General features: G+C 39.7%; 1 protein-coding gene across 4 annotated transcripts in view; it reads left to right on the top strand.

The window, feature by feature from the left end:
* LOC117235783 (RNA-binding protein fusilli) overlaps nucleotides 1–27,180 on the top strand; it is a 28,466-nt gene extending 1,286 nt beyond the window's left edge. Inside the window, exons 2-12 of one of the 4 annotated variants that reach the window (XM_033498117.1) lie at nucleotides 7,983–8,177; nucleotides 8,376–8,604; nucleotides 10,740–10,829; nucleotides 12,813–12,867; nucleotides 12,946–13,056; nucleotides 13,506–13,776; nucleotides 13,847–14,062; nucleotides 14,139–14,366; nucleotides 14,456–14,657; nucleotides 23,417–23,619; nucleotides 23,723–27,180. In XM_033498117.1, the coding sequence (XP_033354008.1) occupies nucleotides 7,983–8,177; nucleotides 8,376–8,604; nucleotides 10,740–10,829; nucleotides 12,813–12,867; nucleotides 12,946–13,056; nucleotides 13,506–13,776; nucleotides 13,847–14,062; nucleotides 14,139–14,366; nucleotides 14,456–14,657; nucleotides 23,417–23,619; nucleotides 23,723–23,905 (1,983 nt within the window). In that variant the 3' untranslated portion in view covers nucleotides 23,906–27,180. Of the gene's footprint in view, nucleotides 1–7,982; nucleotides 8,178–8,375; nucleotides 8,605–10,739; nucleotides 10,830–12,812; nucleotides 12,868–12,945; nucleotides 13,057–13,505; nucleotides 13,777–13,846; nucleotides 14,063–14,138; nucleotides 14,367–14,455; nucleotides 15,737–17,446; nucleotides 17,726–21,654; nucleotides 22,248–23,416; nucleotides 23,620–23,722 lie in introns of those variants that run through there. The other 3 variants (XM_033498118.1, XM_033498119.1, XM_033498116.1) reach the window with 3 other exon arrangements.
* The last annotated feature ends 88 nt before the right edge of the window (nucleotides 27,181–27,268 follow it).

Here is a 27,268-nt window from a genome sequence, read left to right as displayed (position 1 = left end):
GTTCGATTCGAATCGATCGCTGTTCAACGGGCGATCGTGTACCTTTAACCGATCGTTTCGTCGATGTCGCGACACGGGAAACGATTCGACGTATCGTTCGACTTTCACGAACGTTTCCTCACCGTTGTCGATCTTGGTGCGCGTTGCACTGGCACCGCGCCGTGCCGCCGTATCGCCGTGCCTCTGCATGTCTCCGGCTGCCATTGTTTCTCGAATTATCCGGTGGAGGCGGAGCGTCGCGCCCTCGAAAGGTCGTCCATTAGCTCCAGCTTTGCCATCGAGATTATCTGGCGCCATGGACTCCGTCTCTCGTTAATTCTGCCATATTACGATACCGGCGCTCTTCCTCTTTCGACTTTCTTCCTGATCGATCCTAATTCTTACGATTTTCTACTTTTCGACGTTACATAGAGTACGCGTTTCCAGTTATCGCCGATGCTTTCGTTCCGATCGTGTAGATTTTACGATGCGTCAACGACGCGTCCAAGTTAAAACGGAAGACCCTCGACCGGCGCGATCTTTTGTAAATATGCCCGAAGAAATAGCTTCGAAGTATCTCTACAGCTGGTTGTTGGGGTCGTGCGATAAATCGAGATAGCGTAAGCCTGGTAGTCTGAGTAAGCGCGTTGTATCAGCGACTTTCGATGTACGGATACTGTCAAAAACCGACATCGACGTCTTTGTTCGTCATCGTCGAACTTCGTCGACCGACGCTCCGATCAACGGCTCTGCTTTGATATTCAAAGTTAAACGACGTTCGAATCGTTTCCGTTTCAACATCCTTCTCGGACCTCGAGAGACTTCCCTCCGGCCAGTCGTTGCCGATTTTTTACCTGTCGCATGCCCATAATCCCTACGACTATAAACATCCGAAGCTTGCTACGAGATCGCTGAAAGAGAGACCGGAGGAAACTGCCGCTTGTTTACTCGCTCGTATACTCGTATATTTTACACGTTTCGTCTAATAGCTCGTTCCAATACTCGGACGACGAGTCGTCGAGTCGCAAGCCGAATTTATCAAAGTCGAATTTTCCCGTGGCGCGAAATCGAGAAATCGGGAAGCATCCGGCGCGGCAACAGGTGTGCCTAGTTTTCTTTATTCTTTGTTGTAAACCGCCTTGCACGAGTGCGCCCGAGTTCCAGCTGGACGGTCGTTTCCTTTTTCCCCCTCGAGTCACATACCTGACTATCTCCGATCGAGCTCCATCGAGGACAATGGCCGCCGCCGATCAGCTCCTCTCGCTTCGCCAGAACCTGGTGCGAATCCGACAACCGATAGATACATACCCGTGTTCGTATACCTACCTATTCCCGTTGTCGTCGTCGTTTGTCGTTCGTCGTTGCGACCGTTTCATCGTCCGAATCGTCCCGCCTGCCAGATTTTTCTCCCGAGCGCCGTTCGCGCGACGAGCGACAGGCTCTCGGGTTGATCGATGTAAATAGAAGCCGACATTTGTTATACCGATATTTACAATGGATTCCGCGTGCCCGGAAATGTAATCGAAATCACGACTATTGGTAGCAACTGGTGGCGGATTGGACAAGCCGCGCGTATCGGCGAAACCTTTCGTAAACTCGAAGACGCGGTATTTAGCCGGATTTTATTGATTTTACGAGTTTAATGACTCTTTAGTACTGCGTATATATCTCTGTGTAATCGCGATAGTAATTAAAAATACAGTTTATACGTAAGAATCGCGTTAAATTGACCTCAATTTTCTAGCGAACGACAGTCTCGGCTTCTCCGTAATCGGACGATCGACGCGTTTTAGAAATATGAAACGTTAGAGTATGCACGTACCTATTCGACGAACTAAGGAAGTCGATGCCAGGTACGAAGGAAGGTTCGATTAAAAGTCTCTTACTACAGGTAGATCGGTTGGTTAACGCCGTAGGTTGGCCGCGGCTCACATTTTCCTTGCTGCCTAGAACGCTGTATGTCAATAAATTATTTCCATGGAACGCCTATCTTTGACATCGCAAAGCATTACGATAATTTTATCGTTTAAGTCGATATTTTGTACGTAACGTACTATTGACAAATTTTTATCAATAAAAATAAAGCTTATCTATTTGTATCTTATCGTACGGCGCTATAAGTTGGTAAAACAAAATTCGAGCCGCGGCAAGCTCGTTGATCTCGGACTAATTCGTATTAACGTAGCATCTTCGTTGCGTAAATCGACTGGTTTTCGGAGAAAGTGTATCGAAAGATTCGTGTGGGATAGGGAAAGCCCGTCGAACGAAAGTTTCCAGTCACTCGGTTGGCTCCGAAACGGAGAATCGTGGAAACTCGCCTTCTTGCTTCGATGGAAGCAACAAAGTTCGCAACGTGTTAGATATACGGTCTCTCGGATATTCAGAAGTCGGTTGAACGCCTCGATAAATATTACATACGCCCCTCTGTCTCGAGTTTTTTTTATCGTCGCGTTACAAAACGCAGGTTGTGCCTCTCGCTTTCCGCTCGCGCATTAAGAATGCGGTAACCTCTCTGTACGCGGCCGCTTATTTCGCCAAAGATTCGCGAAACGTCGCTTCGCCGCTGCCGTGTGAAAAGAGAGGACGTTGACTTAGGCCTGGAAATCAAGATTGCGCTCCGTGGTCTCGAATCGCGAAAAGAATAGGCATCGTGTGGTTTTACTCGAGCGAACGAAAACACGACGCGGGACCGGGGCTGCGTCTTTAACGCGCGTAATGTCTGTAATCGGAGGCGATCGAACGACGCGCTGCCGCTTTAAAAGTTAACTTTAAAGTACGAAATAGATAGATAGAAAGTACGAAATTACGTAGTCGCGATGCTAAATGAACGAAAGAAATATTTAGCGAACCCGATGAAATTCTTTCCAACCGTTTGTATTTTTTAGATTAGAATTCTATCCGATACGAACGCTACGACGAACGCATCACGGTAATTAATATCCCAATAAGAGTCAACGTTCTCGCTTTTTAGTTTCCTTTTTAAGCGTTTTATATATTCCGCGTAATTGAACTGGAAACTAAAAGTTGGAAATTGGCGAACCTGGTTCTTGTACCTGGCGTTGAAAGATTCAAGATCTCTTGGAAAAGCTTTCGTTTCCACTATTGTTCTATCCGATTCTAATTTGATCGCATCGTAATTCGTTGGAAGAACGCTTGCGTAACTCGGCTGTCGTGATTCGTTTCCGGTGCTCGAAGTCGATCATTCGAGTCGAACTGTAACGACCGGCATTAATTTATAGGCTTGACCCTTTGCCGTTTGTTTCCTTCTGCGTTATTCCCTATGGTTCCTCCCGAAATACCTATGCTCCGATATTAATTCATCGCGCGTGACGTTTCGTCGACCCTACCTTTATAGATATAATGAAAATTCGACGTTGTGTAAAACACTTTGAACTTTGGTTGGCGCTATGACGAAATTCGACTACGTCCGTGGCTACGTTGGTAAATCTTGACGCGAATCTTCCTATGTAGCTAGATAGAAACTTGGAGATAACGTGCCTATTCACGGAAGTGAGGAAAATATTTGAACAAACAATTATCCATTATATCGAGTCCCGATATACGTGCTTTATAGAATCAGCTTTAACGCTAATTTATTCCGCGTACGGATCTTGCAAGAAGTTTACAGTAAACTGTATCTCGCGTCAAAGTATCAAACTGAAGCGACGATAATCGTGTCTCGCTACATCGCCGATAGACTTTCGAAAAAGTTCCGCGTAGTTGGCACGAAATATTTGCAAAAGTTTTCTATGACGGATGTTCGGCGGAATGTTCGAAATGTGTAAATACAATGGTAAGTCGTTGTACGTCGTACGAAGTCGACGCATGAATTTTCATTACGTTCGCCGGTTTTGCAAACGCTCGATATTTACTCGGCCGTGCATACGTTCGGAACAGCTATTCCATTATTCCGTTCTTCCTCTATTTTCTTCGGTTTCCTGGACTTTAGATATTACGCGCGCAGCCTATTATTCGCATCCGACCGCCCCATTCCGGTCCACCATTCCGAAACCACCTTTTTCTCTTCCCTCCATAGTTTCTCCCTCTTTGTGTCGACGTGGTCGCGTCGCAGTCTCACAAATACCGCTAAGACGTAATATATTCTGTGGGAAAAAAGATTCGAGGAGAGCTTAGCGGACGTTGAAATCCCCTGCCCCGCTGTCCCCACTCCACGATGGGATTGAAATAACGATCTCGATTATCCTGCGCGTCTGAAACGTGCACAAAGCCGCTCAACCGATTAACTTTCCAGCGGCTCGTAGTAACGATAAACGTAACTTTCCAAGAGAATTGTTTTACAGACGGAGAGACAACTTTTCTTCTCGAATATTTGTATCTTAATGGGTCACCTTATATTTACCTTCGCCTTTACGATATAGTCGAATATGGTAGTTGAAGCTGTTTTTCGAGATATCGGCGCTAAGACTAGCGTGAATTAAAACGTAAAACCCGTATCGAAGGAATGAAAGATATGCGACGAAAGAAACGAAAAAAAAAAAAAAAAAAGAATACATTAACACGGTAGAACATGGTTCAAATTCTTAAAAATACATCGTTAAAAATCCATCAAATTTCTACGGAAAATTACAAACTGATTAGGTATTTTTATACCGCTCTGGTAGTTCCGACGTTAAGCGACATTAACAAATACGATCGACCCTAATTTCCTTCTAACGATGTCCCATTAACATTTTTTAATCGAATTAGTACAGTACGATTATTTAAGGTCGATTCCATCGTGCTTCATCGTACGTGTACGACGTACGAGAATTTCTTTTCTTACGAAGGAATTTGTTGCTCTCTTACTGTTTTCGTCGTCCTCGACGAGGGCAAGTCAGTTCCTCTGTAAGCAACGCAAATCGCGACTTTTGACCGCCTGCCCCGTTCCTACCCCGGTAAATATCGTTCCTCGACTGCGCTCGTTCTATTTGCAATTTATGAGTTCGCCTCGAATCGCATTTTACGCTTCACGTTTATGCCCTTGTTGCTTCGCGCGCGACAGACGTTCCGACTTGTCACACCTTAAATACCAGCCACCGTGTATACATATTGTCACTTTTGTTCTTTTTTAATCTAAAATTTTCTTATTTTCTTTTCCCTATCCGCGACTATCCACGTATACGCGTATATCCACGTTTAGAAGAAATCGTAGTGCGAACAAAGTTCTAATAGAAAAGCATCGCGATTCGCGTTACATCGCTGCCGAATTCGTTGCTCTATTAAATATCTACTTCGACTCGTAGGGCGCTGCGAAATTCGATCAAGACCGAAGACGGACGTTTAAAAGCGTGAAATCCTTTAAAACAAAAATCTCTGCAATAAAATTCTTCATCGGCGTATTGGGTCAAGAACGTTTGGGTCGAGAACAGGTCTCGAAAAATCCACCTTCTCAGCCCACACCTTGCCAATGTGATAGCTTACCTTGAAACACTCGAACGGAACAGTCTCTTCGTCCGTCCTTCGAGGACAATTTCTAATCTTAAAATATCATCGTTCCTTTCTTAATCTCCGTTCGAAAACTTGAATCTAATTATCAGAGTCCGTATACGATCGGTGGTACACAGATCTCTGCATTTATATCGCATACACGATACGTGCCAAATAGGGGGAACAACGTTTCTACATATGCCGTATTTATAAAATATGAATATTTACACTGTTCGTACATGTAGATTTAGTCTGTATTACGTATACAAAATTTCTGCTACGGCGTCGTTACATTATTAAGATAATGAATTCCTGAAAATAAGAACCTATCGCACAAGCGTGGAAGAAAAGAATTCAATTTAGAAATAATTTACGAGTAGGTCGTCGAACAAAATGCCTGAAGAGGTCCCGTTTTGATTTTCAAAAGACTTTCAAAAGATTTATCCGGGACAGGTAACTACGACGATTTTACTCTGAATTTGCTGTGAAACGTTTTTCTAGGATTAGGAGCTTCAACCAAAGATACACAAAACGCAACGCGAACGTCCTTCTATCTTCTAAAAATACGCTAAACCTTTCACGTTGGCTATTTTGCACGTTTAACAAACATCGACTTATTAACATGGGAGAGAATCTTCGAGTTTTATAGGAAAATTTGCGATCGCCTCGAGTGTGACATTTTTAATCTTCGTACCAGTGACTACGTAAGACTATATAATTAATAGCTAATAATTAACATTTATGTAAATATGTATGATACTGGTTTGCTTACGTATAGTTTACGTTGCTAGTTACGCGACGAAGCTTTATCGACGGAGATAATCCGGGACGATGGCTCGCTCGACATCAAACTACCTTGATCCGTTAACCCTGCCTCGAACAACCTGCCTATTAAGTTTCTTGCTGTGTGTGACGTCTTCGAACATGCATTTAGCTATGGACTTCGATAAACGCACCCCGAGGTTGCGCGTTTTGCGATATATTTTACGTTGAACGTCTCCGTACGAAAGCACACTGTAGTTGAAAATCTAGTAAAAAGATGTATTTCTCAACGATAGCAATGTTCGAGCATAAAGCGGCGAGGAACTTCGAGAGTCAACGATGTCTCGATCCGTGATGAAATTACAAGTATAACTGAAAATTCGTAATCGAAAACTTTTAACGAAAATGTTTTCCATAGCGTTCTTCGGTGTTTCGTTGTTGAGATTTTCGTGTGTTCTTATTTATTAAAGAGCGACGATTTACGTAATCCTTTCTTTACGCAATGTTTTCGTTTAACGCTCCCCGGCGCGTCTTGTATAGCTAATTAACGATCGTCTCTCGAAACTAGACACGATGAAGTTTTTCGTGTTTTTTTTTTTTTAGAATTGAGAAATCCGATTCGGCGTTCGCATTGTTCAGTCCGTTTCGATGAAAATGTTTTCATTTCCAACTGGTCGTTACTTTCTATTCGTATTCGAAACGCGGTAAAAGTTTGAAGGCGTAACGATTTGCCGAATAGAATGCTGAAATCGGTTGTTTACGATACGTTATTATTATTCCTTTTTCTTTTTTCCAATGCTTATTTCCAAGTCTTTACCGTCCTTCGCGTGATACGAGTAATTACTCTAAATTCCTAGTCATAATTAACGATTTATTGTACAATTACCAAGACGCGTAGTATGCCATTTTTAAACTCATTTAGATAATCCTATGCTACGTTACGAGACATAGCGAGGCTTTTATATAAGCGGTCGAAAGCGAATAGTAATGTTTTATTTAAAAATCGTTATCAATCTTTCTACTCCGTCGTTAGAAATAAATCCAAGCATCCGAATGATCGATCAACTGCACCCAAAACTATCCAATTACACATTACATACCGATAAAATAACGATATAGATAATATACAATTAACTTATCGAACGTATAATAAAGATATCTACGACCATTAAGCTATTCCTTGGAGAAAGTTTTTCGTACAGCATCGGGATAATATTTTCTACATGACTATTTGGCGAACATTCGAGTCCGATATAATCGTTGTGTCTCGATATGAAGGTGATTTAGGGTTCAGGTCCGTGCTTATATAAACAAGGGCGAAAAAAGCGATGCAGTTTGTTATTGGTACTACGATTTCTCATGGCCACGTCGCAACTCGCGAATTAACAAAATATTCATTGCTTGTAAAAATGGAAATATCAGGTAAACGCTGACAATAAATCTTTGTTGCTCGTTTTATCGGTATACCCCTGTGTATATGCAACCGTGTAGATCGTAGTTCGTGCTTGGCGCGTTGTATAGTCACTGGCGCGTGTGTCATATATACTGTTAACGCATTGAGATTATTGGCCTCGGTATATCGGTCTAATACATTCTATCTATTTTCGATTGAACGACACAACATATACACTAAACGTTTTTCATTTAGACATGTTATTGAAACATTAACGTATCGCCGAATCTTGCGTGAAATATTTTAGTGAATCGTTATTTACATCTTTTTTATTTGACCAAAATTTGTCACGAGAAACGTTTCAGTGGAAATGCTACGCGTTTAATTATTTGTGAATACATTATTTGTGAATTTTTTACAGGTAATGGGAAGGCAACAGTATATTGTACGACCGATGGTAATGGACGAAAGTTGTACTCCTGGAACCGGTAGCGACAATCCGGCGATTGCCGGAAGTAGTGGAGTCATCAGCGAAGTAGCGTTAGCACACGCTCCGGCGTTATCCGAAAGAAATCTTCGAGAGCACGGAATTCCTCTGGAGCAAGCTATCGAGAAGGTGATTATGTATATCTTTTATCGAGAAAGTTTGAAAATGTTTCCAGATCGTTGAAATATATACATATATGAACGCGATATGCGCAGATCCATTTGTATCTATAGCCTGATAAACGATAAAGAGAATATGGAAGAATATACAAGTACAATTCAAATTCGTACGAGATATTAAAAAGAAAATATTCATTTTTAATAAAAGTTTGAAGCATGGTGGTCCGCCATGTCGTGCGTGACGTCCGGTTCCGCACCACGTTTCGTCGTAGACGGCCAGGCGCCGATGAGACAATGCTTACATCCAGAGGCCTGCAACAAAGACATCAACCTGCCAGAACATTATACCCTCTTTCACGATCTCCGGAAGGAATTCGTTGCTTGCTACTCTACCCATGGAGAGCTCTCGACATTTGGAATACAAGAGATGATGGAATGTATCCTTTCCCAAGTTTTATTAAAAACAAAGTTATTCGATTTTTACGTCGTCTTCTACATTCGTCCGCATAATCATTTATCTTGGTGCAGCGTACCCCGCGACAGATGTACGGTCATAGGATCAAATTACTTCCTCTTGAGGAGTCACGGCACGAAAATATTTCGATGAATTTTAGGCGTGTGAAACTTCCTACGCTTAAAAAGAGAAAAAAATAAAAATAAAAATAAAAAAAGGAGGAAAATAATAAAGAAGCGTATTAAGAGTTACATGCCGCGAATACGTCGGTAGAATTGCGTAGCGAATTTTTAATACACGGTTGGTCGTCCCATGCGAAGCATTCGTTGTTCAAAGTTGGAAAGTTTAGTTTTCGATACAGTACGACTGCCTTAAGGCGACGACTATGGTCGAAACGAGAATTCCAAGGCGTGCGGCCGTTAGGCGGCGCGACAGAACTCGAATCCAACATATTCGACGAACCTGACGACGAACTAGCCGCTGCGTTGCTTGGCGTAAAGTCAGTCTATAAGCGAGTGGAGGGTGTACATATCGTGCTAATCGCGCTCCTACCAGTCCAGCATATATTCGAATATAACAAAATATAAGTCACTTCCTCGAATGTGTTTAATCATCACGAAGCAGACTTTTGAATAATGTGCGAAAGTGTGTAATTATTTACTGTCTCGGTCTTCGTGTATCAAACAAACAAGAGCATTTCTGATCTCATAATTTTCCGAAATACAAATTGCAATCTAAGCCCGAGGTATGTTTTCCTTATTCTTAGCATGTATACGCGTTGAAAGATCTATTCGTGGATCTGTATGATTTCATTTCGTTGCACGTTTTTATTCGATGAGAGATTTATTTTGAAAAAGGACTTGTTAATTGTAATATTATTACATAATAATTTATGTCCCTTCTTTTTTAACACACGTGGATATTAGTAATAGCAGACATTTATTATCCATATACTCGTATGTAGTATATATAACACATTTATCTTTCTTTGTTTCCTTGAGATTAAAGTAAAAAGTCTGCCTTTACATATGGTTATATGTATATTGATACATATCGGTTTAATCGCTTCTTTATTTCATGTTCTTTTTCGTTCGTGTGAAAGCTGTAGAAATCGTATATATCCATAAGTGAGATTTAATCCAAAAAGGGAAATAATCCTCGTAATGCAGATGGCTACCTGTCGTGAATCTAATAAATTCTGAATACTAAGCGCGAGTCGAGACTACGGTATTATCGTATGTATGGCGAGTCTGTCGTTAATAAAACAAAACCACCTGTGGCTGACGGGGATACGATATAGACAAATATCGATCGATCCCAGTGTCGTGTCGCTATCGATCGACAATTTTGATTTGCATTATCCGTATCAATCGGCGATTTCTTAAAACATTTCAATTAGAAATAAGTATGAAATTATATGACTCGGAAATACCGTGGCGCTGGTTATTCTAACCCTTTATTTACACGGTCTTCCATCCTCGTGAAAATCTTCGAACTTTATAAACAAGAATTAAATAATTTCTCCTCGTATCGCAGAGGATTTTATTAAATTATTACGATTAGTTAGACACCCTGTGTTGTTTGTTTTCGATGTTTTCAAATATGAGATGAAGACAGATGAAATCAAAATCAAGTATTGCCAATATCAGTCGAATAACTTAAGAAAGTGCCACCGAGTAATCAAGGCAGTCTTATCACGCGCAGAACACGGTTTAAAGGTCATGCTTGCGAAGATATTGGTAACAGCCCGGCGACGACCAACTGAGATATGTGAATAATTATGCGCGTAACAACTTTGTTCGATTTCTCGTCATTTTCAGCTGCTCGCATCCTCCTCGCGTGAATCTGAAAAATTCTGTTTCTCCCAGAAACCTATGACACTTATCGGTATATGATATTTTCGTGATATTTTTGTCTAATCTATATCATTTCAATCAGGTAGATTAGAAATAACAATCGTATCACGAGTTAATTTACAATTTTCATAGCAACTCGATATCTCGATACATGTCGGACGTTTACGTAAAGGCGATTATTGCAATCTACGTTTCGCGTTATCGGTACATGAATTATTGTTATGTTAAAGCTGAAAATTTATCCTTGACTGGCGAATATCAGATTTTGGCCTACCGTTAGATACTGAGAACGAGTTCTATGTGCATGAAATACAAGATATGATCTGTGTAATACAGAGGATGATAAAAGATGGTAAGTCGTCGACTAAGGAATCTTTGTGAATTTTTCGAGTTCAAGTGCAACATGCAACTCGCAATAAGAAAAAAGATAAGAACAAAATATCTAATTTATTTATTTTCACCGCTGATAATATGAGTTTTTTTTTTCTTTTATTTTTCTTCTAATTAACGAACCAATCTGACGAAGAAAAAAAAGTAGCTTTTAATTATTTCTCAACAAAGATTAAGGTTCACGTACGATACGTCATATCTTTCATGAACTATACAGACAAGTGAAGAACATACTTATACCTCGTATTATTTACACGCATAGAAAATGTAGTTTGGTGCCTAGTTACGATCATATGAATTTTTCATCAATCTTGAAAGAAAAATAATATATGTGCATTGTAGATAATTACAATTTTGGAGATTAATGCAATTCTGTTTTTAAGTTACTTTTCAGTGGCACGTGGCTATATCAGAAATCTTTCCCTTTTTATCCATAATAAACAAGGCCACGAAATTATTCAAGGTGATATTTTTTTGAAGAAGTTGCGAGTTCCTTCTATGATATGTCATATCGTATGCAAAAAAATATTTTGCGTGTCTCGACCTTAAGAAAAGCTCGGCTATTTTCAACCGATTAATGTAATTGTACATAACATAACGAAATGTTGAATGGCATGCAACCATGATATATGAATCGATACGACTTTGAAATTCTATATTTTTTCACTGCTAACTGAAGTTACCTTATGAACTGTACGTTTTTCTGTATTACAGAATATTTATAGCTTAATACGAAATTATAAAGCGTATCGAAAAACAAACGTATTTAATAACTTTTATAAACAGTCCACACTGTATAAGTGAAATGAAAGCTGTATGAAAGTTGCATTTTTTGTATATTCATACTGTAGATATGGCGGTCACTGCATAATATTATTCGAAATCGTTTCGTTTCAAATTTTACTTACATAGCTTCGGTTGCGTTGTACGCAAACGAAGAAATGCCAGTAAGAGCAAACGTGAAACGGACAGAAAGAGAGAATAAAAAGATAGCACGAACCGGGCGACAGAGTAGCGTATACGTTCAAATCCATACATTTGGACCCTTATGTGTGTTCACGGTTTACGAGTGCGCGGGTCAAGCTGTGTAATGCTATAAGCAGTGACGGTCATAATATACTCCTTATCACAATGGTGCTCAACTCAAACTGACTTTAATTTTCAATCTTGTAAGTACATGTCACGTGCCACTGTGACAAGTGCGTGCGTGTGTAATAAGCAACGGCTGCCTATTAGTTGTTTCAAGGCACGATCGCACGCATTTATTTTGCAAATGTTTGACGCTTGTTGTACCTTTCGTGGAATTCTGTATTGTGTCATCCGTAAACATCGGATCGCGAAGAAAATTTTCTTTCTCTCTTCGCTGTATTGTACTTCCGGTTTGAAGAAATATTTTATGGAGGGGTACGAATTACGATGGAAGAAAAGTTTCGATTCATGAGATATGAAAAGACTTCGAAAGACTGCTGACACGTTGCACCGAGTAGGCAAATCGAAAATGAGCATTTTGCTCAAGCTTGAGAAATCGGAGACAAACTTGTCGGTGTAGGATTACAAAGAAAACGCAGATGGTAGGCAGTTGGTGACACCGGAACGATAGTTACATTTTTCGCGGGAGAATTCATTTTTCCGGTTTTAATCATACATGCTCAATAAAAACTTCTCTTACGCATATTAAAATTTATCGATGATCTACTTTTTAAGTCAAACGAATATATTGGATAAATTTTAACGAATTTAAATCCTCGTATGTCGAATGTTATAATCGTATTTTGGATCGATGCGAATCATGGTTATAATCGATGCATAAGCGTCATTGATTTCTAAGGTTAATCATTGTTTTATTCCTTTTTTGTTGTTTGGAGTGTTATCAAAATGCCTTCGATCATTCACTTCAATGTATATGTGCATTTTCATGGTTTTCATTATATTACTTTTATTACAGGTCACGTCTTCCAAAATCCTGAAACAGTCAATATCGTTTTAGAACCTGGTATATGGTGAGTTATCTTTGATACGTACCTTTTTCTTCACATCAGTGAAATGTATGTTACTGATCTTACGATGTCCTTCCGTAGCTCAAAAGATGAAGAAGTTGACAATGGCTGTGTAGTAAGAGCTAGAGGTCTTCCTTGGCAATCATCGGACCAGGACATAGCAAAATTTTTTCGTGGCCTAAATGTTGCCAAGTAAGTGAAATTTATGAATAATTGACTTAAGGTCGACGATCTTGATAAAGTACATTGTAATAACTGTCATGGTATTTGTACACAAGCCACTTGGATCCATATAACAAAGGTAAAAATTTATATTCAATATGTAAATGCGAATATGGATGACTATGTGAGTTTCCAAATGCTAATGTTTACTTTCTAAAAAGTAGCGTAAGCAACAGTTTAATATATTCTTTTGTTATTCATTTTTCTCATACGCAATGATAAATACTATTTCAGATCATGAATATATAATATATAAATATATGCCAATGATTCTCAAAGTTGCAATCATAATCTATATAATTTGTATGTTTATTCTGTTCTAAGCATATTCTGACTATAACTCTTGTCGTTTCGTTCATAATTTCCTACAAAGCTGTAAACGGTACGTTGGCTTTTATTATAAAAGTATCGTCTTACAGGGGTGGTGTAGCTCTGTGTTTAAGTCCTATGGGAAGACGTAACGGAGAAGCATTAGTACGATTTGTTAACAAAGAACATAGAGACATGGCGTTAAAAAGACACAAACACCATATGGGTGGAAGGTACATAGAAGTATACAAGGCATCTGGAGAGGATTTTGTTGGCGTCGCTGGAGGAACTAGCGGGGAAGCTCATGCATTTTTATCTAGAGGAGCTCAAGTTATCGTTAGAATGAGAGGCTTGCCTTATGATTGTGTCGCTAAACAAGTGGTACGTACAAAGAGTTAATCGCATGGTCTATCGTTATTTCTGTTCTCATTTTATGCGTTACTTTTCACAGTTGGACTTCTTTTTGTCAGGGCAAAAGCCCTGTCACGTATTGGATGGAGAAGATGGAGTTTTATTCGTGAAGAAGCCGGATGGTAGGGCAACTGGAGACGCGTTTGTTCTTTTTGCTAAGGAAGAAGACGCAGTGAAGGCCTTAAGTAAACACAGAGATTGCATTGGTAGCCGGTATATAGAACTTTTTCGAAGTACGATTGCCGAGGTGCAACAGGTAAATAGAAATCACGCGGGCAGAAAAATAAGGAAAAGAGGTAAACACACGTGAATATCTATTCGGTGACTTACAGGTTTTGAATAGAGCGATTGATCCGAAACAGATCGTACTTCCAACGCCGCCTATTCCACAACTTCCTCCCATACTTCCACAACATATTATCACCTCTGGCACGCGTAAAGATTGCGTTAGATTACGCGGTCTTCCATACGAAGCTCTTGTCGAACACATCCTCGAGTTCATGGGCGAACATTCTAAGAATATTGTCTACCAGGGTGTTCATATGGTTTACAATGCTCAAGTACGTACACGCGTTCCTCCTTCTGTGTCGTAACTACGTTCGTTTCTTTGGAAATCAGTAACCGATGTACATTCTGTTTGTTCGTTCAGGGTCAGCCATCCGGCGAAGCGTTTATTCAAATGGACAGCGAAAGTTCGGCATATGCATGCGCGTCGCAGCGACATCATCGGTATATGATATACGGCAAGAAACAGCGATACATCGAAGTATTCCAGTGCAGTGGGGATGACATGAATCTGGTATTGACAGGTGCAGTAACTCCAGCGTCAACCAAGGCTCTGCTATCACCCGGTACGTTGACCACACAAACTCCTGCAACTTTGACACATCCGCCTCCGCCGACGCCGGTACCGGTACCGGTACCGACGGCGCAACCCCCCCTCTGGGACATTCACGCGTTAGTACAGGCTCAAGCCCAAGCTCAAGCAGCTCAGGCTCAAGCGCAAGCTCAAGCAGCTCAGGCTCAAGCGCAGGCAATCCGAAATCAAGACTTTTGGCTAATGGCTCTAGCCTCGAATCCACCACCTACCTCCACCACTCCTGCTTCCCCAACTTCGTCAGCTACGACTAAGACGCTCGCTCTACCGGGACCGAATCCGCAGCATCAGATTCCTGCCTATGCAATGGCACCTCCCGCAGCAGCCGCCGCCGCCGCGGCTGCTGCGGCGCTTCACGCTCAACAACCCGCGCCGGCGCCCTTCTTACTTTTTAACGTACCCTCTCGAATCCCTATTTTACGTGCACCGGCACCGCATGGTCTCCTGACACCTATCGTTCAGGCTGCGCCCATTAATCCGGCCGCTATAATGGGACTGAAGAGAACTTGGGAAACCGCTTTCCCACCCGATACATCAAGCACAGTCGCGAAACGTGCCACGTGGCACACACCAGCGACCGCATTTCACGCGCAAGCTCCAGCCGCGGCACCGGGCTTGCCTTATCCTGCTCAATTTTATCCTCAGATTTGATAGGTTAAGCCGCTAGTATCGATGATAATCGTTCCGAACACAGCGGACGAACGATGTGTCTTCTTCTTAATGCATCTCTCTTGTATGTACTTTTCTACATCGTAGGTTGAGTTTGGACAAGAATCGATCGGCCAATATGGACCAATAATTATTCGTTCCTTCGTACGTTTCTCGTAGTCGTTGCAACGAGAGGTTGTGATTTTGAGACATTTATTTGCCGCGCGAGTGACGGGCAAATTTATTCCAGTTGCATCGTTGCTGCGTGAAAGAGTGTCGTACGATCACTACGATGGACGACTTATTCTTCTACGAATATATACGATACGATGCTATTGTGTCCAAGGCAACTATTTACAGACGACATTCCGCATGATATTCTGTGCAAACCCTTTTTTCATATTATTGTGTTATTTTAGAGTCAGTTATTTTAGACATCGTTTGCCCTCGAACTAAAGATATATACATATATATTCCTTTAACTAAAGATATATATATATATATATATATAAAAATATATATATATTATTAATATAAATAATTAATTAAAAATATATATATATATTAAATATATATATATATATATATATATTTAGTCATTATATACATACATATGTATATATCTATATATATATATGATCGTTTCAGAGATGGTTTTTTTTGATACTTAATTGAGCAGCAGTACTTAGAGTGTTTTTCTTTATGTCATTTCCTTACACAACGTATGAGTTTTTCGATGGTCGCGTTACATGGGCCAGAATATATCGTCAGGAAGTGACTACGTATCTTTCTCTTTCTCTTTGTTGTACGTGTTCTTGTACTTTATAGGAGTTGTTCTTTCAATTTGTCGTGTATGACATGTGCTTAGTAAAGTGCCTTAAAACGTGAATCATGAATTATGAACTGTTCGCCTTAAGACGTAATTTCATTTCTTTCGTAGATTTTGGAATTTATACGCGCATGTAAATATATACAGATAATAGATTTATATAGATATATATATATATATTAACAGAAATTGAAATATAAACGCAGACATATACATATATATAAATATATATATAAGAATGATTTATATATTTTGCTAGAAATATTTTTATTAGGGATATAAGTAAATGGACATTCCATCCAATGTTATCGGTTTTTAAGCTCTAATTCACGGAGAGTAGCTTCTTCTTTACGCGGCATCTACTTTACGCACGTCCATGTCTAGGATAAAAATTCTTTTCATTTTCTTTCTAAGCAAGAGCCTGAAGTTACATTGCAGTTTCACATCAAAACCATATTATTTCGATTGCAATTGCAATGCGCGCGAGCTTCCTGAGCCAGTCGATTCGACGTGACCGATAAGAAAAGTCCCACGACGAGATTCACAAATCCATTTCTAGCCCTCGCCACATTCCTAAGAGAACTTGCTTTTCTCTGTGCCGCGTAGAGGACACTTCGAGCTCGAAACAGGAAAACCAATCGAGGCAATATGCTCAGTCACGTTGCGCTTTTACGCGAACGTTTCGCGGTGGTGCAAATACGTTCGTCGATTGGATTAGTCGTGTAAACATTACGAGAGTTTGGTGAATGGTACATAAAGCACGAAGAAGAAAAAGAACGTATATTAGAAGAGAACGGTAGCGTTATTGGCATCGTAAGTATTCCCTCTTGATCGTAGAAATTCTATTCGTTCTCCTTTGAAGGCTGAACGTTTCCTTCGGTTTGCTTCTCATAGCCTGATTTCCAAATAAAATACGAAATTTATATCTGAGAACCAAACATAGATCGAGCGAAACGTTGCACAAGACTCGTCATCTTATGTCATAAGAATGATAATGGGGCCAAAGGGAATGCTAAACCAATGTCCAAATATTATTCTGCATGATAATTTAATCCTGATTAAAATAGACGAACGTTTCTCACTTAAAAAAAAAAAAAGAAAAAAAGAAAAGAAAAATAAATAAAAACATAAGATAAAATAAAAGAAATTAGTAAGAAGAGGAAAATATAAATCTTCGTGCTATATTATATATTACCTAGGAGTCGTAGCTAGTGATGTTTTTAACTTGGTGTCGGCGGTGTATACCTTCTTCTCGATGCTCTTCTAATATTTTTGTGATACCGTAGAATTGGTGGAACGATCGAAGGAAAAGGCGTGTCGAGGGGCCTGACATCGAGCGTACGTGGAAAGCTCGTATCCCGTAGAAATAAACGACGATCGATATTTTTACTGCCATTACGAAACAGCTTTTTTTTCCAGAATAGTCCACGTGACCGCGAAGCTCGCCGTAGCCTTTCGTCCTTCGCTACTACTCTTTATTATGGTTTTTCTGTATGCTCGATCTCGGTGTTACCGCGGAGCAACGTGAAGTGCTGTCCAGTGATTACACAGATTTTTTCTTGCCACGTTTCTCTATACGTTTTCTCCTTCTCTCTCTTTTTTTTTTTTTGTTTATTTTTTTACATGCACTCATATATACATATACGGATAATGTAGAGCGTGAATTAACGATTCTACGAACTATGGAAACGGCACGAGACGCACACGATGATCGTTCTTATTGCTCCAAAGTATAAAGTCCACGGGCATAGAAATGACTGGTTTGCATGTCGTGGTTTTGTGGAGGGACGTGCATACAAGTACCTGTAATATCCTTCTTCGTTACCTATCGTTTACGACGAGACGACAGACTTACGTAACGGGTCGAGTTACTTTTTTCTGTTTTTTTTTCCCCCTAATACGTAATTACGTTCATTATATATTAGTCGGTTTTTTCTCTTCCCCTTCCAAAACTTTGCCTTCCTCTCCGACCCTTTCCATAATTGTCGCATTCCTTTCCATATCATAACGCACATAGACCATCTGATAATACGTCTTGTAACGGTTCTCCACCACCCTGCTCCCCACCTCGTACGTATATTTACACGTAATCCTATAATTCTCGCACAACGCCTCCCTCTGTTTGACAGGATACGGTAGCGTATTACATAGAACTGAGTAGTACCTTTGGTATACACCTAGTCTTGTTTTGTTGTTACAATTGCAGTGCAAAGTGTGTACGACATTCGATGAATACTTTGCAAGCTGGTTCGCACGTGTAAGCGTGTGTAAGCGAATAGAGATCGTTTGTCCGTGGAATAAAAAGATCGTCAAGTATCGATATAGTGGCTGAAACTGCAAAGAGACGAACATGTACTTTGGTACTCGGGTCGTGCACATTTTACATTCCAATCTTACCGATGTAACTCGAGAATCGGGATATAGTCTGCCGATATTATTTATGTCGGGCTTCCTGAGTCTGCTTTTATATAGCATTAATAGACATCTTAGAGATTTGAACGGAGTGACGCGAAACGGACCAATTTGATTTTACTCTCGCAGTCGTTTCTGTGGATCTAAGGATATACAGATGCGGTAATGTATAGATCAGGGGAATGATATTTGATTTGGGGAGAAGGGAGTCGGCCGTGTCTAAATTTCATTGGTCGATTTGATCGTAAAAATGATTAATGATAGATCGATACAGAGATATTCAAATTCGTACTAAAAAGAGGCGAAGATTGCTTATAAATTCCATGGGTTAAAATTTTCCGGAGTATTTATTATTTCAAATAGTAAATGCATTGCAGTCGTTGTTGTGGAACAAGGATTACGACCTGTATTAATTGATAATATCTTCGAAAAGACCAGAGATTTGCGCATATTCTAAAGAGCCTCACGATTTACGTCCCTTAGATCCATAGTCGTTTCCTCGACTTCTTACATTTACGTAGCCTCCATTTCGCGTCGCTACTGTGGAGGCGCATCTTGGTGTGTTTTTAAAACGCGAATAATCAAGAAATGTATCCGTCGGGTGTGTCGAGAAGTTTCCAAGCTTCCTTACGGTATTGGTACGATGTTTCGTTAACCGGGCAAAATTCGAAACTACCATTGGCCACTAATAGGAATTGAATTCGTACAGACGTACGTAAGAATTTCTCGACACGCTCGACACTCGCAGAGATTCCTCTACTAGATATACATACCGAATAGTTACGACTGTCGATAACTGCGGCTGTATCGGTGTACGAGAGATGCGCCTTCTCGTAAGAAGGACACATGCGTGCATCGAATGGACAATGTTATGCGTTAACAGGCCAGAAGCGGCTAGGAGGATTGCTATTCAAAGTTATGCCAATCAGAGACAGAATCTTCGAAGGGTCGAGTCCAACAGCGACAACGCCACTTCCAACCATATCAAATAAAAATAAGTTTCATCCTTTCATCAGCCTGTTAACCGGAGGACCCGTGTCAGCTCGTTACTTCGATATCGTAATTTCCATGTTCCTTGTCGCGTTTAGCGCGTTGTCTCGTTTCTGTTTGAATTAAATTGTACCATGTCTATATTCGAAAGAACTGAAATTAATTAGTTTTTCTTAACGTTTAAGTCCGTAGTTCTAGAAGTTTCCGGTTAGAGGATGATCCGGTTAACGACTTGATTTTAATCGATCGTCATTCGTTATGTACGTATCGACGCAAGAGCAATCCATTTCCTACGTGTCAGAGAACCGCTCGATTCTATTACTGCATAATGTCGTCCGACTGTGTATTACCTGCCATTGGCTTTCGCTGGGCACTCACACGAGCCGTATTATACACGTTATCCGCGGGGTACCAAAGGGGCGAGCAAGATTAGTGGGAGAGCGTGAGAGGGAACGAAAGGAGAAGGGATAAAGAACGAGCGTGAAAAGAAAACGTAGCATTTTTTATTTTAGATTATTGTTATTATTAATATTATTAATATTATTATTATTATTACTACTACTATTACTATTATTATTATCATCATCATTATCATTATTATCATCACCATCATCCTCATTATTATTACTATCATTATCATTATTATTGTCATTACTATTATTATTATTATTATTATTATTAATATTATTATTATTATTATTATTATTATTAGTATTAGTATTATTATCATGATCATTATCATTATTAATTTACTATTATTACTATTATTACTATTATTATCGTTCCAAGTACTAACTCCAAAGCTCGTCACCATCAAAGGTCGTGGCATAATAATATCTTTTTCTCTCTCTCATTATGCGTTGAATGTGTTGTCTCTGGCATTTTGTGATCCGCTAACTTGGTGACTGACAGTGTGTCGTCCTCCCCACCTCTTTGCAAGTTTACATTTTTGACTAATCGTCGTGAATAGTTATTATCATTGTCAGTACGTCACTATCGTCGCTATTATTCGGAGGCTGAGACTAAAACAGTATAATAAGCGGCACGTTCATTGTTAATTATTCATTTAGACTTTCTTACGGGCTATTCAGGTGAAACATGGATCAGACTCTCGTTCCACTCTAAATCTTTTTTCTCCCTTTTCTTCTACGACGAATCCTAGTTAATCGATCAACGTTCTTGCTGTACAAAGTTCGATTTCGAACGAGATGAAATTTAATTAAATTCGATCTAGAAGGTGACCGACCGGATTTTGAAAGATTGGAAATCGAAAGACTTGCGAAAAGGACGAGAGTCTCCGGAGTTATCACCGAGAAATAGACCACTCTAATCATACCTTACGAATTTTCACGGCTAATCGTGATTGTCCTGGCGAAAGTTAATTAATAATTACGACGCGGTACCAGCTTCACGCGTGTTGTTCGCGATGTAACAAAAAACGGGACGAGTTCATCACTGTACGACGCTTCTTCTCTTTTTTTTTTTTTTTCTCAAGCCCCACCCGAATTACGAAAGAACGTTTTTTTCCCGATTGCGTTTTATCTTATATTGGGATATAGGACACGCATAGACACATATAGAAACCAACAAGAAATACACACGAAATGCAACAGGCACACGTATACGTTAGAAAACATACACATAAAACACAAACAGACAGGATTTTATACCAATCTTTTTTTTTTAACCCTTGTATACACACTTTTTTTCTGTATATCAACGATTATATCGATGGTAAATCGATCATGTTTAATAAATGTGCCTTGTGGACATACATATCTTTTTGCTTGCCGGGTTGGTGGACTCTTACCCTGATTATATTACCTCGCCTGGTGGTGGTAATTTTCGTAGACACTGGTGTTTAATCTGGTCGTTACTATTTTTCTTGTTTTATCATTAATAAATAACAGTTAAGAAATTTCCTTCCTACAATGCAAGGATTTAGCGGTATCGCCTAGATCGTAGAGGTCGATACGAAGGAATTATTTGTGGTATAAAATGGTATTTTGAAATCTTCTTGTGGTAATCTGTGAAAATTACGACCACCATTATCCTGTTACGTTCTATACATTTTTTTTCACTGGGCTCGCAGGTATCTTTGGTGTCTACAGATCAAGTTGGAGATTTCTGTGTCGTAATTTTTCCTCTCTCTTTCTCTATCTCTCTCCCCCTCTCTCCTTTTACTTTTTCTTTATTTCCATTGGTTCACGTACAGGTTCTTCCTCTCTTCCTCTGTTGCTCTGTTGCTCCCACTTCCTCTCACCTTTTTTCTTCGTGTTTTATCTCCCCTGATCGCTGGGTCGATCCATCTTCCGTTCCCGTCGTTTTTAAAGGACGCGAGAGTCACGACCTTCGAAGGGCGATAAGTATTTCCACGTCGACCTTTAACATCGCGTTGAGCAAGCCTGTGATTAGATCTAACATCGTGGCCTAATTTAAGACCTGCTCGCTTTTGGTTAGACACGCGTATTTATATTTTCTTTGAGTTTTTAAATTTCGTTCGTTCTCCTTCTGTTTTATCTAATTTTAACGCGATCCGTTCCGATTTTCCTTGACTTTCGTTCAGACCGAGCAACTTCCTTGCTCTATGTTCCTTATATATTCCTTCTGTATTCCTCGATTCCCCGATCTCGTCTCTTTCCTTTTTCTGCAAATGCCTCGATGCGATACGAATCCACACAGATCTAAAAAAAAAAAAAGAGAGAAAAAAAAGAAAAAATACAGATTCGATCGATCGAATATTAAAGAAAGCTCGAGAGACGAGAAAAGTTGAGAAACGTTAAATAAAATTGAATTGGAACGATATTTTGTTATCTGAAACGAGGGTCGCACGCAAAAAGGCTTCTACTATATTGGGGAAGAGAGGGAGAGAGGAAGGAAGAGAGAGAGAGGGAGAGGGAGAGGGAGAGGGAGAGAGAGAGATAGAGAGAGAATGAGAAAGGGAGAGTGAATTTTGGTGATTTGGCAGAGGGGCGAAATCGCAAGTTGGTGCTACATATATATAAAACATACGTATATATCGTGTTACAATGGTGCAGTGTCGATTGCTGTTTGGTAGCGGGATCTACAAATACTAACTTCTGTGCTTCCAGGTAGGCCAAGTCCAAATCATTATTCCTTTGGATGATGTGCTTTTGTACGATCCGAGCGAATACACGAAGTAAAAATTCTGCGGAAGAGAATCAAATGAGAAATAATGTTTCTTATAGGAAAAGTTTCGCACGGACCGTAGAAAATCGTCAAGTTAATCGTGAAATCGTGCAGGTTGCGGGGACGCGTGAATAGAAAAGCAGATATGAAAGACTACAAGCTTGGAATCATAAAATTAGCGAAACAAATAATCAGTATATTCTGCACGATGTCATCGACCACAGATCGCGGTGTGGTTAATAGTTGGGCACTCTTCTTACGTTTGTATATACATAGAATCTATGGGTGTTACATCGAATTTTCTTATTTTTTAAAATTTTTATCGGAAAAGTTATTCGCTGATTAATCCACGAAGCAAGTTGTCGCGATCAAAGTATTGTACGTGCTTGCGGCCGTAATATTTCAGGCTCGTATTGTTAATTAACCGAACGAAGTAGTCCGAAACAAAGCAATTACATAAGAGGGTTCTTTTAACTTTCTTTTTTCTTACGTAGTTACGTTTTCTACGATCTCAAAGTTTCTCTTTCACGCAAGCAGAGGAATTTTCAGATCGTTAATGTAAATCTCATTCATAGCACCGTTCAAAAATGTGATTTCCTGTTTACGCGTTATCCAACTTTTGAACGGTGGTGCAGTTGACATAACGTTATTTGCCGGATAAGCTTGATCCAACGTTGATTGTCTTCCTTTTGTTTTCGATATAGGAGGCACGATGTTGCCACCACCACCAGTCGCGATATTTCCGCCTGCTGCTGCAATGCTACCGCGTGGACCACCGCAGTTTGCAGCACCTTATCCACCTCCAATTTTCTATTGGCCCTATCCTTCACCGCCTGTCAGTCCAACCAATTATTATAATCCAGCGAATGTCGGTGGGATCGCGGCGATTCCTCAACAGGCAGCTTTGGTAAGTATTCTCAGCAATTTTGAAGAGAGAAAGCTTCTTCGATATATCGTTGTTAATCGTTCGTTTTATATAATTACGACAATTGCGAAAATCGCATTTCCAGTTAACTCCGGCGGAATGTCTGCAATTAGCACCAGGAGCAACTGTGCCTGCTGCGACCACACCAACCGCAGAACCGACGCGTATCGACGCTTTCCTCCCTCGAATGGATTTGGAAAAGCGTGTACCTGTTCCAGCACCTCCCCAAGCAGAATGCAATCCATTCATCGAAGTATTCATGGTGTGATGACGATTGCCCGATCAAGATTCATGCGATTCTCAGCAGGATTGAGTGAATCTTTTAGCCTCGCACGATAGTAACTGAACGGTTACGTTTATTTGCTGCTTGTAAAAGAAGGCAACGTATCGTCGTACACCTGTACGTACGATAAGAAGAATCCTTGTCTTAAAACAGCTTCGAGGAAATTCGCGATACGAAGTCTCGAAAGGTATCCAACGTGACTGGATTCGCATCTTTTTCTTATCTTCGAAAGAAGCTCCCCCCATCTTCCACCCCGTAAATCTAACGTGTCGCAGGGTGGCACGTTCCTTTCTAGTCTAGAGACAGATGCAAGTCGTCGTAGCATAACGCAGTGACGTCGTTTCTTTCTCGTCGTTTGTTTCAGTTCCTCTGGAACAGGACGCGCACGGCACATTTTCTATTCTCCTCATCCCCCCGTGTTCCCCCTCTGGGCTTCTGTTCTGTCACCCCATCTTCACGTCTGTTTCTTTTTTCTCGCTTTATTCCATTCGCCGTTCTGTGATTAAGCATCAGGACGCTAGATGCATACGTTCCCGGGAGCGACGAACCGCGATCAGCTAGCATCGTCTGGTCGTGTCACTAATATACCGTGGCGTTCCAGAATAATTCACGTTTCGATCATTTTAAGTAGGCTCGCTGGGAATCAATGACCGCAACCGTATGGCTGATATTCGGAATTTGAGCAACGAATTGAACGCATGACGCGTTAGCATTCAATTCGTACGAAGATTGGCTCGCATTGGCACATTGTGGTTCCGAGTATCCGGCTATAGTATAATATTACGATCGAACGTGTTAACTACGATAATCTCTACTCTGGTTAATATAGCGAAAAAAGACGAAAAAGGAGAAGTAAAATCACCGGCGTGATATAGCGCTTTTATTTTTAGAGTTTTACTTAATTTAATATAAAGTTTTTAAATATGAAATTTATATATAATATATACCCTATATCGCGAATTTATCCGAACGAGATACGTTATCGTCGTTGGTTCGCCGTAAAGTTGTCAAGTTTTATTATTATCGAGTAAGTTATTCGACTCCAAAGTGTCGGTTCATGTTAGCTTCCGGCTCATCGGTTTGCCTGAATCGCTGTAGGAGACTACGATTCGCGCGATAACGACGATCTAACGATACTTTGTCATCGGTTCGCGCCACGAATGCTGCAAACATTTCGCGAACGTTTTCCTTTAAGATATCGTCACCACCTCGAGCCAATTTTTACCATCGGTTTCTGCTTGTAATCGATCGTATCTGTTTGTAGTAAAGTACATACGTATAATTACGGTTCTTCTACAGTGACTGCTATATAATACATATGTTATTTAACATACACAAGTTATTTAACATTGGTAAACCAGGTCGAGAATGCTGATACCTGAGATTTTTATCGATCGCTCAATCACGTAATTAGTTTATATAATTTTTAAACGCTATTTTTCCCCAGTAAAGCGATACGTTTCAACATTTTTTCACCCCTTCCTCGTTGCAGTGTACTAGTTTAGAATTAGTTGCAGCGTACAGCGGATCTTTCGAATAATTTTCTGCGCAAAAAGAAGTAAGCCTTGACGAGTTTTTTCAAATCTTATTAGAATCGATAGTGCAAATGTCATTGGCTTATATAATTACGCACGAGAGAGGGATGAATTATACATTCTTTGGATAAAAATTGAGTTGAGAACATGTCTCTGCAGTTTTGCAAATGTTCCTCTCTGTTCTTGTTCCTGCAAACCGCGCTCGTGTATAAAGGTGCAATTTTAGATATAAAGAGTGACGTTCGAAAAGCCAGGGTCGTTTTATCGCTAAAAGTTAAGCATCATAAAAAGTCGTCAAATATCTTACGAATAATATAATATATATACATTATATACGAATATATAGATATACATATTTTTCATAAATATTACACTACAGCTAAGTTTGAAACGAGCTTCGATAATAATCGATAATCGACGTGTAGTTGTAGTTGCCAAAAACTTCACCGTACATTCTGACTTAAAGAAACAAGAAATACCAACATATATAACATGAATATCTTTCTTTCAATTGAGTTTATATTTTTGCATCCGTGCGAGTTATAAAAATTGAAAGAACGCAAGATCGAAGACGAGAGAACAGGTTATATATGGATCGATCAATAATATCGAGACCTTTAACTAACATCGCCACCATCGAAACTCTCGATTCAAAGGTACCTGAAGTTGTCTGATCGTACGTACGCGCTAAAACTATTAGCAGAGCTATTAGTGACACGCGGTGTGTTGTATTTCGTTTAGCGATTCGTTTGGTCGCGATGAAAAGTGCAATGAAAAGTGACGAGGTGATTCGAAAATACTAGGGCTGCGAGTTAATATCGCCGGCTCGTAAGAATAAGTGTTTTAGGAATTAAGTTAAACTGTAAGAGATAAAAAAAAAACAGTGCTCCGATTTAACGAGCACCATGAACAAACCGCATTGTTGATTCTGTTTCTCGTTACCGTAACGTGCTATGTCACACAATATTGGTGCAATAATTTTTCCCTTCTTCTTTGTCTCTTGCTGTGACATACGTTATAGGGACCAAAAACACTAGTTCCCCGTACTGAGAAATATCAGGTAAAGTACTATCATTGTTATTCGTATTAAATTAATTATTTCGAACAATGTACATGGATATTTTTCAAATTCGCAATGAATTATTTAACGATTTTGCTTCAGTTTATTTTCTACACAGATCGATGGTTATTTTACTTAATTAATTATTGTAGTTCCTGATCGTACGTCATATATGGATAGTTCCTATCGAACGGCGTTTTTCTGATTTCTAAGATGATTTCTCGTGTTAGATTTAAACAAAAAATTTTATCTCGAATTATGCTCACCCGATCTGAGAAACAGACTAGAACAAAATATTTAAATAATTCATGCAAATTTAATGGAATTATTCCGTAGACGGAAATTTTTAGCTATTCGATCTCGGCGTGACTCTCCTATCATGTTAGTATAATAGAAAATTGTATATACATACGTTTGTATGCCTATCTTATAATAAGATTCAGCATATTTAAATGAAAAAAAAAAAAATTCGCGTCTAGAAGACGCTGAGCAAGTAAAGCCGTTTATATTTATGTGACCCACTTCTTGACCGCACAAAGAGCTTTTTAAGGAAAAAAATTAAAAAAAGATATATATATATATATATATATATATATATATGAGAAGCTTTCGTCTACTGTAAACACAGGCGAACTTCTGTCACCGATTGATCGTTTCTGCAGTCTGAAAAAACGGCTACGACGAATAGTAATCTGATCCCGATATTTAATAATGTTATTAACGATATTAATATTAATATATTCAATAATTGTT

Source organism: Bombus vosnesenskii, unplaced genomic scaffold (genome assembly GCF_011952255.1).
Source record: "Bombus vosnesenskii isolate JDL3184/JDL3185 unplaced genomic scaffold, Bvos_JDL3184-5_v1.1 scf7180000013319, whole genome shotgun sequence".
Taxonomy (NCBI): domain Eukaryota; kingdom Metazoa; phylum Arthropoda; class Insecta; order Hymenoptera; family Apidae; genus Bombus; species Bombus vosnesenskii.
Note: the sequence above shows the minus strand (reverse complement) of the source record. Positions and strands in the feature narration are given on the sequence as shown.